At 33.5% G+C, this 12580-nt stretch overlaps 1 protein-coding gene across 2 annotated transcripts; it reads right to left on the bottom strand.

The window, feature by feature from the left end:
* Positions 1-149: 149 nt before the first annotated feature.
* On the bottom strand, positions 150-7735 carry LOC118044468 (protein phosphatase 2C 32). Of its 2 annotated transcripts, none has more exons than XM_035052754.2 (4): positions 4326-7735; positions 3696-3809; positions 1435-1699; positions 150-706 (listed from the first exon to the last, which is right to left on the bottom strand). In XM_035052754.2, exons 1-4 carry the CDS (start codon positions 6555-6557, stop codon positions 594-596), a joined length of 2724 nt encoding a protein of 907 aa, XP_034908645.1. In that variant the 5' UTR covers positions 6558-7735; the 3' UTR covers positions 150-593. The 2 variants fall into 2 exon arrangements, with proteins under 2 accessions (XP_034908645.1, XP_034908644.1); XM_035052753.2 differs by having other exon boundaries at positions 150-749; positions 4326-7734.
* Positions 7736-12580: the final 4845 nt, after the last annotated feature.

Raw genomic sequence — 12580 nt, forward strand, 5'->3', positions numbered from 1 at the left:
CAAAATTTAAATTGGTAATAAAATTGATCCTTGTTACTTTGGACTATTTTTTAACTTGTCCTAAATTGAACAAATGCTAACTCAATTTGGATATAGAAAGATGCAATCAAAAAAAAAAAAATTGAGGATGAAAAAAGAAAATGCTACAGTAAACATCATATGTTATAATATAATATATAATAATGATAATATTGGAATACATAAAATACTACAAAGCCGTTTCTGGAGCAAAATTTGGTGAACATGGGAACGGAAAAGCATTAACCACCAGGAAAGGATCAAGTAGGTGAGGTCGGAAAACGGGTGCGGTGCGGGAAATAAATCTTTCATCAAAATTTTACAAACCATTCCAAGGAGAAAAAAAGCAAGAACATAAGGACTTTTAACGATGAATGAGGCATACAAAATAATTAGAAACTGGAAACTTAAAGGGGCATCTGATCGCAACATTCTAGCAGCAGCATGGACTGATGAGCTTCTGCCCTCCCATAAACTATTCCTCAACTTAAAATAGAAATGATAAGATGAAAAATTTATATTGCAGAGAAAGACATTCTAAATTGCATCGATGAGTACCACTCCCTTGAAAATGATTACACTATTGAGGCAATATGTGTAAGCTGAAAACAACTAGCCAGCTGATCTCCAAATCCCTCCTCCCTCCAGAGAAACCACCATAACAGAGACATCATCATGATATTTACGCCTGTCTCCATGAGGAATATCAAGCAATTCATGAAAATCCATTCCTGTAACCTCCAATAAAATACGATCAGAAAATTGCTGAAGACTTCAATTTATGGTTCCAAACTCATATATAGCTGAAGTATAAAGAGATTTTGATTCGACTATAATACTATTATCAAGGGCAAAGATCAAACGGTGAAGACTTGTGACCAAAGCAGAACTTTACACAACTAGGAGACACTGCTTTTTCAACTGAAAATATGGCTACCAGCAGCTGGGGATTTTACAGTTTAGTTATTGAATAATAATTTTGAAGAGACTTAACAATTGATGTAGAAGCCAAGCCAAAGATTTCATGCCAGATTTTCAAAGTGGGTGCTGCAACTTTAACAATTTAACACGCATTACATGTTTGTTTCTCACGACACTATCCTCTCTTTTTTTAACTGAATTACACCAACCAGTCAGACTCTGCTTTAAAGAGCTCAATGTGGACATTCAAAAAAAAAAAGTGAGAAACTACATGGCTATAAAACATTATTTCCTCACTATGGGAAAGACCACAACTTGCTAGATTAATAGAGCAAGGTGGAACATCAGATAAAAATATTACCAAACCTACAATTCCTGGAAGGTACATGTCCTACCACTCCATCCCATCAAAGCATTTAGGTAAAATAAAAAATCAGTATATTTCATTTCCCATCATGAAATTAAAATGACAGGTAGAAAGTTTATTCAACTAACCATTCTTTTTGGCAGCACGGAAGAGAAGTTCTGCAATGAGATACTGTGCAGGATCACCTCCAGGGGCATTTTCCATGAACCACGTGACATGAGCAACCACCTCTTCATTGCTGAAGTACTGGTAAAGTCCATCAGAGGAGAGAACTAAGAATCGATCACTTGACGAAAGTCGGTGATGAACTACAGAAGGAATGCAGCTCACATAGGGATTATTTCCCACATAATCAATCTGAAAAATCTCTAGCAGAGCTTCATTACAAGTTGGCTGCAACCAGTATCCATAAATGTTGGTTAACAAACAGATAAACAAATAAGCCAATGTGTAAATATGCAAATGATGCATCCTGCTTACATACAGGATTTGCTAAAAATGGGAAGCTGTTAGCAAGAGTTTTATTGGACATAAAGCCTTAATTTCAATGAACACATGAAAGATATGAAAAGTGTGTTCAATGCTATGAATGATACGTAATATTATGAGAATACTTCAAATAGACCATCAAGAATAAATTGCACAAGCAAACATTGACGCTCATTTTCAACCTTAACTAAATGGTATAAAGAATAATTATCGAAGGGCAAAACAGCAGAGCTGAAATATTTTCCAACTTGACAGATTTCACATCCCATCAACTGAAATGTAATGATGCAAAATAAAGTTTCAAACTGAAACAAGAAAAAACTTCTCAAAGAAGTGTGCATCCCAAATTCAATCCCGCATCTCACCCTGTACTTGTTTCAACAATCAATATGTCGGCTGTATAGCTTCTTGATTGCCAACATTGCATTTAATGATTTTTAAGACTCCATCCATAAACAAACAGAAATGGAGTTGTATATTACCTTGACATGCCAAACATCATAGTAACAATAAAGAAACCCCCTACCCCAACCTTCATAATCCTAAAATTCTGTTATGCCTGCATGATAAGATTTTGCCAACCAAATCTAACCTGACAGAGGTACATGATCATGTCATTGCTGTGGGATTGCAAATATAAAATTCAATCGTCCTCCATAGACCAAAACTCATTCAACAACTCTAGTTGATCACTCCACACTAAAGTGCCCTGATTCTACTTTAATTTCCTGTAATTATTTAGATTCAACTCCCTTTTCAGGCCTATCTTATTACATGAACAATCTAAAATACATGGAAAACCTTCCTTTCCAACCTTACAGCTTCAAAAAAATAAAAAATAAACAAATACAGCTCTCTCCCCTTTCTACAAATCTGCTGCTGAAGTGACATTTAAATCCTGTTTGCTCTTCAAATTGGTTAAAACAACTGACACTTCTCAGCAGAGGCCCATCCCCAGCACCCTCACATAACCCAAAACACCTCAGCTCCAGATTATAAGAACACACACAATTACATAGTTCCAAGCACCTTAAACGAATACAATTCCAGAACCAAAAAATAAAAATAGAATTATAGTCTGGTGTATTGGATAACTTTTCTTTCTCTCTTACCTTTTTTTTTTCCCCTTGATTCAACATAGTGCATTGCAATTATTCTTACACGGGAGATTGAGACTTGAAGACACTACCGAACTATGGAATTGCTGAACAAAGACAAAGTTGATAGAACAGATAATACCGAAGGAAAGCTCAGCCATAACTAACAAATTGACCACATGGCAGATACTCACCCAGGTTACTATGCATATAAAACCAAATTTGGGAAGAAAGCATAGCAGAAAATCCATGGCATTCAAATTATGCCAAATGAGCATTTATATTATTCCTTTCAAAATCCTCAACTATTTCACCAGCAGACCATCATGATTTTATGAATGTGAATCACTGCTAGGTGGGAGATAAGGAAATTATGGATGTCACAGAAAGTTTACACATATCAACCCTAAATCAGCTCTCCTGAGGTCATTTAAGCCAGCAATCACTAGAAAACATACAGAGATAAATGGTTCGTTGGATATACATACTAATCAAATGCATAAAAACGCACACACACACATGTAGTAGGACATTCGAGGAAATATTTCAACTTCCATATTTCCCTTTTCAATGTATTTACAGACCAGCTATAATGTGGTTGCCTTCAACAGTCCACTATCTAGTGAAAAAAAAATACATGTATAGATGGGAATGATTATATGAACATTGAGCAGCCATGTCAAGTTAACAAATTACTAAAACTGATGAATTGGCCATTTGTGATCCCGAGATTTTTGAAAAGTTTAAAGCACCTAGATAAATACAAAGAGAAAACAGAAGTCAAGGCTGAAACATTGACTGACCTTCTTCAAAAAACCAGCACCGAAAGCCCTTGTTACTTTCAATTGTCCCTTCACACGATCATTTAAAATTGCTTGGTTGTCATCAGGATGTTCTGCCTTTATTCTAAACACTTCCTGAAGCAAGTATCCAAGAATGCAAGATAAAATTTCAATTACAGCATAACATGATCAAAGTGTAGCAGTAATTTTATTTTTTTCACTGATTCATCAAATATTTTAATGACTAATTAACCCTATGAAAATCCTTAAACCAGGTGGCTTAAGTATGAAATGATATTAACCAACAAACAGTTTGGCAACCGATTGGCAGAAATTTTAGCTTAAATCATTCAGATTTTTCTGCTCCTGAGCATGAATTTGGCAACACGATACCTTTACTTCACATCTTTCAGAACCAGAGGAAGAAAGTGATCTACTGCTTAAGAAAATGGCGAATCACTAGGATTTTAAAGGAAATCCTATCCGGTTGATACTCAAATGAATAAATACATGCTGTAAATTTTCAGGTTTATTCTAACTCATGATGCAATTGATGGATAGTACAGAATGAACATACAAAAGTCAAACATATAGATAACATTTGTGGCACATTCACAATAATAACCATTTTGAAAATTTCAAGAAGCACACCTCTTCAATACTTGTGCTGTGATCAGTGGAAAGCTGAACTGCCCTCATCTTTAATCTGCAAATGGAGATCTCTCTATTCTTGTTAATCATATTAACCTGATTGTTTTGATTATGCATTGGAGACTCCTCTGAAATTCTGTCCAGCTCCATACGTACTAGTGACTCTCGGGATCTATTCTTATACCCCATGTCATCCTTCACCAAATTTGGATTAGGATGACGATCATTCGGTCGTTCTTGTGCTAATATTGCACGGCTATCCCCAAGGTTCATGACATACACATCTTGATCCTTCATTAGCATCACTAGAACACATGACCCCATCAAAGCAAGCTCCGCATGTTTATCAAGGTCCTTCTCCACCATTTCCATATATTCCTCTTCAGTGTGTTGCAGTGCCCGAGTCATTGCTCCCAAAACTGCATCATGATCGACAATTCCTGATTTCCATCTCCTACTAGGTCCAGAGGGTTCCACTACTCGCTCATCAGCATAAATCTCCTCTCTATGCCAATCATAACTCCAGGGAAAGAGTTTCTTCCGCAAGGACTTCTGCTTCCGATACATTTTCCGGATCTTTGAGCTGATAATAGACTTTCTCGTTCCCTGTCTTTGAACAGAAACTGAAAGATCAGTTCCACCTCCTTGATTACCAGATTCAAGTCCAATCCCTCCATCTTCTCCTGATGTAGTTGGATCTTCACCCCGATGATTAAAACCATCTCCTTTGCAGTTATCCAATGAGCAAGATCTAGACGGTTCTTTTCGCAAAGTTTGATTGAAACCCAAAGCTTCTGAGCTTGGTTGAAAATTCCATGATCTGTTTCTTTGGTTTTTAACCACTGAAGTTGATGCAGAACCCAATCCTTCACATGATTCCATCTGCAGCAGCTCATAAAGTCGCATGCTTTTCCTTCCTTTGCCAGCCAAGTTGGCAGTTGGAATAGAGGCAGAAGCAGAGCCTGAGCTGCTATGCATTTCACAATTAGATGTTTGTTGCCGACTGCCCCGGACATCACTTTCCTCCACTATCTCACAATTAGAAGATTGACCCCTGACATCTCCAGGATTACACGATTTGTTTAAACTGCAAGAAGTTACTTGACTCGCGTTTGGCTGCTCTTCATTGCTGCACCCTGAACCAGCCTCAGCAATTCTACTCCTCGACAGTTCAGGTTTTATAGGATCATTGGAAGATTTATGTTCATAATCCCACAGCAGTCCTTCTAACTCCCTATCTATAGCTCTATAGAGATGGCTCATCAGAAAATCTGGCGCATCTGGACCACTGAAGCCATCATAAATCCCAATAAACAACCATCCTTGCTCGTCACAAAGCACGACATGAACCCTATCTTCCCCAGCCTTGCCATGAGCCCATTGCAAGTTGCGAATGTTCACATACTCGCCCTCTGATGGCCCTGATTCAAGGCAATTCCTTGAGGCTTCTGTCCGAAACTTTGGCTCCCTACCTTGCCAGGCCAATTGGGTCACAGGGTGCAAAAAAACCCTCTGCATCCAACCTGAGCCCATCGAATGTCGTGAGAATGTTCGTGATAGAGTGCTTTTCATAGGTCCACTCACACTCCTCACTAAACGCTGAAAGTGGGGTCTCCGACGACCACGTGCAAGTGGAGCAGAGAAGTTGGATTTGTCAGTGACATCAAGAGGACCAGACATTACCCCCTTCTCAATTGGTCCAGACATAAAGCCACCGCCCTTATCTAAAGGACCAGAGGCAAAACCTCTCTCAAGAGGACCAGACATAAAGCCATTCAAAGGTCCAGAGCCACGAGGCACTGGCTGCAAAGGAATTGCAGCAAACAATGATGTGCTCTCAAATGAAGCAGCAGGCTCTTGCACTTCACTAGCAAACAGTGCACTCTGATTACCGCTCCTAGCAGTCGAAACATTGGCACTAACTGATGCCCCCGATATTGTTTTAAATGTAGTTTCAGGGAAAGTCTTGTTTGGTCTATGCAAACCTGAGGGATCGTCTATCATATCATGTCTAAACGACCCACTTAATGTCTCAGAATCTAGAGTGCTAGAATCAACTGTAAACCTCTCAGAGTTTGAGGGGGTAATGGCAGGAGAATCAAAAATAGGCGGCCTAACATAGCAAAATGAATGGCCTAATCCTTCATCCAGTGGCTCTAAAAACTCTAAATCAACACCATTCTTACCATTAAGGGCAAAACAACCCACGACACGAGAAGTGCCGTTACCCATTTTGCAATAAAGACCTCACAGAAAAGGCTTACAGGACCTCTTATATGGAGGGCTTATCTCACTTCGCACCATAAGCGCATACAACATAAAGCAACTCAAACAAAATCCGCAAAACCCACGAAACCTCCCAACCACCTTATAACTCTTCAAGTATCTACACATCATCAAATTCTCATACTCCAGAAGCAATAAAACCCCAGAACCCCTTGTGTATAGCAAACCATAAATATTTAAACTAGACCATAAACCCCACCAGTATAAACAACGAGCTGAATTCAAACATCAAGAAAATCATATAAATTAATAGATATGAAGCTTGAAATGTGATGATCTAACCTTGGAAGGAAGAAGTGGAGGGGCATGAATAAAGTAGTGGATCAATTACAGCAGCAAACAGATCTAAGAGAGATGTCTTAAAATAACAGAGGGAGAGGGGGAGAGACAGCATATGGAACACATCAGATGCAAAACCCATTCGTCACTAGACTAGATTTTTCTTTTCTTTTCTTGCAATAAATGGAATCTGACAGAGTCCCCAAATGAAAAGCCAAGAACCCAGTTTGATTTTATCCCTCATGATTCAGTCATGCAAAACAAACACAGCTGTTAAGAAATAAGCAACCCAGAAAAAGAAAAAAAGAGAGAGAGCCAAGTTTTAGACTTGTGGATGAAGATGTTGGAGAAGAGAGGAAATGTGGGTATTTGTTGTTGTTTTATTAGTGAGTGAGTGTTAATTAAAAATATAAGCAAAATTCTGGGATTTGGTGTGATGATGAGGAATCAAAGTCTTGAGTTCATCAAGGAGACGTCTCTCTTTCTTGGGGTTTTCAAATGGTTTGGGAGGGTAAAAAAAAAAACCAGAAAAATTAAATAAGTTGGGGCAAAAAAACAATTAAATAAAAAGTTTCTTCAGCTGAGTTGAAAAGTTGAGACTGCTGCTGCGTTGCAAATTGGATATGGTTTTCTTCGGTGACTGTGTTTTTCTTCTTCTTCTTCTTTTCGTTTAGTTTTTCTGGCAAATGATTGGTGGTGGCAGTGCCCATCATCATCATCATGCTCATCAACAAGATTAGATGATGGGGTAAGTGGGGATTCAATTCTTAATTTTGACTTTCGTTTACCAAAAATTATATTGTAGTTACGATTGGTGGTTCTTTTCTAAGTTAAATAATGACAAATTTTGTTGGATTTATATTTAAATACTAAAGAAGAGAGATTGTAATCTACATGAGAAAGTAGAACAAAATCTACGATGGTATTGATGTCTTTTTGCTTTGTTTTATTGTATTTATTTTCACTGTAGAGCCTACCTAATAATTTTACTGTAGATTCCAACAATAAAATTATTTATTTATTTTTAATAATACAAAAATTTATGACTTAAGTTGAGGTTAACTTGATTTTTTAAAATAATTAATTTATTAACAATATTTAAATATTATTTTTTTACAGTATAAAAAAATTAATCCAGTTCACAGTGAAAGAACAGGCCTCACAGCAAAAGACGACCATCTATTCGATCCAATATCGGTCTAATTTTAAATGTTTTTTTTCAGTCTAGCTCATAGTAAAAGATGAGCCTCATAGCGAAAGATAGGTCATTTATCTAGTTGGGTATCCGTCTAATTTTAAATGTTTTTTTAACTCAACATGACATGTGTAGGTTTTTAATCATTTTCACATAATATTAAATAGAGATGTGGGAAGATTTTAATTAATATAGTTACTAACATGAATTTATTACCCTATATTTGAAGTCCATTTATTTGGTTGTTTGCGAGATAATTCCAGGATCTGTTCTTTCATTCAATCATTGATTGCCAATTCAAAAGTCAACTTGGTCCTCAAATTTCTTGCCAGGATGTCTCCAGCGTTCCCTGCATGTAACCATTACAAACAAAAGGAAAGCTGGCTAAGTTTTTGAATTGCTTTGCCAGAAACAGCTCTCATTGGCAGTTGTTACATGAACAAGAATCATAACGAAAATCGATCTTGCTTTTGTCTAGTTTTTCGACAACAAAAATAAGTCTATTGCTAAGTGATTGATTTATTTGTTTAGTAGATCTCTATTCACTAAACAAACTTATCATTTTTGTAAATTAATTACATAAGTCGTTTAGAAGGATAGAAAGCTACACTTGCAATTATAAAATGTATTTATATTTAATAAACTCAATTTTAACAGGCTTAAAAACCTTTTAAAACCCTTCTCTTTTAATCACGCCCAAGAAAATGAGCACACCCCGAGAGGAGGCTTGCTAGTATGCCAAACCTAGTCATGGGGGCTTAACTCTCACATGGCTCATGAATTTTTAATTAGATAAAATAAGTAAAATACAGCTTACAATGCAATTTAAAATATCACAAAGAGAAAGTTACCTCCTATTTTTTTTTCTCCAAAAAAAAAAAGATTTATGAGCTATAAATACGCCATAAGATTTTCAAAACAAATATTCACAATCTTCATTCTCTACTACATATATATTTTCAGAGCATCTATCTCTAGAATATTATTGTATTTTTTCTCTCTAAAAAGATATTTAGTTATGCATCAGAGAATTTTCACTCCACCAAAAGAAATCTTTTGCAAGAGCTAGTCACAAGTTATATTAATCTACCAAGAATCAAGTATAAGCTATCAACTACCTTGACTATGCAGAATAGATGGGATTATTAATATCAATTGATTAACTGATTATCTAACCTAGAAACCCTATTGTTTATACATGCATTTAATTAAATAAATTGAAGTTCATCTATGTCAATAAAAACAAAAACAAAAAATCGTTACTGGTAATTAAATACTAAATTAAAAAATTAAAAGATAAAATGTACATCAAAATATGTGATTTCATAATATAAGTCATTTAACTAGTTGTATTTAATGATTTTATTTATTAGAAATGATTTTTTATTTAATCAATGATAAAAAAAAATAGACAGGCACATGAAACCAATTGAATAAAATCAAAGAGAAAAAAATATATATTATATAAGGTTGAATATAAAAACCAAGTAAAAACTATATGATATTTAGGCAAAGAATAAATTGGAAAGTTAAGAGATAAAGGTGGATGTAGAAATTTGATATTGAAACATAAGTTTATTAGATTGTATTTAATAACATTGTTCTTTGAAACCAATATTTTATTTAATAAAACAATAATAAAAAAATATGTATGGAAAAACATTTTAGTAAAATTAAAAACAGAAAAAATTAAGTAGGGTGTATAGAAAGAATACCTTTTAAGATCAAAAAAATTCTTTGAAAACATATTCACAAACAAAGTAAAATTAAATAATATTTTATTAAAAAAACATCATAAAATTTTTAAACAACTATAGAAAAAATAGCCAATAAAAGAAATTTAATAAAAACCCAAAACTAAAAGATAAGATTGAAAAAAAAAAAGACAAAAAAAAGACTAAAAAATAGAGGCCTAATCGCTTGGGCCTTGGCTGGATGACCTAGCATACCTGGTCTCACAAGCCCATGCACACCGGCCACCCATCCCAAATCCTCGCACCTTGACTGAGTTAATGTTTTTTTTTTTTTAATTTTTCAAGGGGCATACAACTTGTTATCCACTTATATTTTTTTAAAAAAAAAAAAAAACAAGAGACGCGTCACTCATTGACCTAGTTTTAGACAAATAAAAGATCGCTAAAAATTCAAGCCAAGGGTTTTTTTTTTCCTTAAAAAACTCGATTTTCAACCCGTTTTAACCCAAAACACATTATACACCTTGACAAACCTATAAATAGCCTCAAATAATCCACAATCCCAAAATTAACATGAAATCAAAAGACTTACCGAACTCACATCTACCATTTCAAGTAATTAGATGAACAAAGAACACCTCGGTGAGACTTCCATTAATGAATGAAACTCATTGACACCAAGATTGATCAATTTTATGCTCAAAATCATTTTCAACTAAGACTTTATCTCCCTACTATCAAAATCCGATGACACTTTGTTCTCCCTTAAACCAAGGGCTAAAAGATGAGAAAAATGAATTTTTTGATCAAAATTTAATGATAACAAACTAAAGGGACTGGAAATAAATAAATAAATAAATAAATAAGTGAAAAGACTAAAATGAACTTTTCATACAAACTTTAAAGAGGCCGCCAAGTTTTTTTTCTTTTTTCATTTTTGTTCTTTATCTTTTAATCTTACTATTTTTCAACAAATTAGAGTTAATTGGTCATTAATTTAACTACAAAAGAACTGAATTGAGGAGAAAAAACCTTTGATGACCAAAGTGGAAAAAAAATCACTTTAAAAGTGCACAATAAAATGTGAGTGCGTGAATAGTATTCGAGGAACAATAATTTCCTCATTTCTTTTAGTGTTTTTTATAATGTTAGACTATGACATGCTAAGATGGATAATCAAATATTACATTGCCAATCATTATGTCATGGTGAGAAATCAAGTTTGACATGTAGGATATTTCATCTATATAGGCTAATGTTAATAGAAAATTTGTTTAAAACTATGATTAATAAGCACATTTGAGGTCAAATTAAAAATGAGATATATTCATTTTAGGATTGAAACTTTATTTGAAAATACACTCCAACAAAAGTTCTTTGACTTGAAACATTAATATGATTAAAATAAATTATGGGTGAATGGAGAATTGATCTAAAAAACCCTCAGTTTGCATGTTTTTGTGAAACTCAGAACCTAATATCACATATTGAAAAAAAGGCAATATAATCCTATAGTTTATATAGTGAGAAGTTGAATGGTCATAAACGAGTCTAAGCAAAGTGGTTTTGGACTAAAGTCATACGTGATTGCTCAGCTCAACTTGGGATTTGTGTGTTTAAGTTTATTTTTTGCAACCTATTTTGAACTTGGATTTAAGTTTATTATAAAATAATTTTTTAGTTCATAAGAATTACTTTTTATTAGCTCATTTATATATTCAACCCATGAATAAGAAGTATGAACATTCTTTTTCCTCTTTTTTATTTTCAAAGAAAAAAGTCTAGTTTAAAAGCAAAAAATTATCCGGTTTTTGTTCTTTTCATGGTTGGTAATTAAGGCAAAACAACATGAATTAATTATGATAACTAGCATAATTAATTATGCATCAGTTTTGGTTATAAGAATCAATATAACTAAAGGTTAAAAGAGATATATTCTACACACCTTGCAACAAAACATGTATTCGCCAAAGATATTTGTCACTTAAACATAAATGGATGGAGAATACATGTAAATGGAGAATTCTTCAACTTCCAAGTTATTATGAAGGTTATACTGGAAATGACTTCTAAAAGTTTATCACTTTAACAATGTGCTCCATGTTACTATTATTAGGAAAAACTTAATGTCTACTCATTATTGAGCAAAAATAATTTTAAGAAAAATTTATAAATTGACAAATTTATACTCTCTAAAAACAGAATGTTAGTCAAAATAGGGTATCTTATTGATGAACTCTTCATAATAAATATAATAACTATTTCAACCAAGGATGAGAAAACAACAACAATAACAATATATTTTTTTCTTACTTGTTTAAGTCTTGTAATATATGGCATGGTAGGTTAGGACATGTGGATTATAATAGTATACAAATGTTAATCAATCTTGAATTGTTACCAGGTATGATTTTTTTTTTAAAAAAAAAAATCATAAATGTAAAGCTTGTTAAAATCAAAATTTACAAAAAAATATTTTCAAATAATTAAAAAAAATAGTGAACCTCTAGCTTTAATTTATTCAGATATTAGTGATTTAAAAAAAATCATAAGTGTAAAGCTTGTTAAAATCAAAATTTACAAAAAAAATATTTTCATATAATTAAAAAAAAATAGTGAACTTTTAGGTTTAATTTATTCAGATATTAGTGATTTAAAATTTATATAAACTAGAGGTGAGAAAAAATTATAATGTTACTTTACAAATGAATACACAAAGAATTTTTTTTTATATCTAATTGCTTAAAAAAAAAATCATTTGAAATGTTTAAACATTACAAAAATAAAGTTAAAAATCAACT

Source organism: Populus alba, chromosome 2 (assembly GCF_005239225.2).
Source record: "Populus alba chromosome 2, ASM523922v2, whole genome shotgun sequence".
NCBI classification, from domain to species: Eukaryota; Viridiplantae; Streptophyta; class Magnoliopsida; order Malpighiales; family Salicaceae; genus Populus; species Populus alba.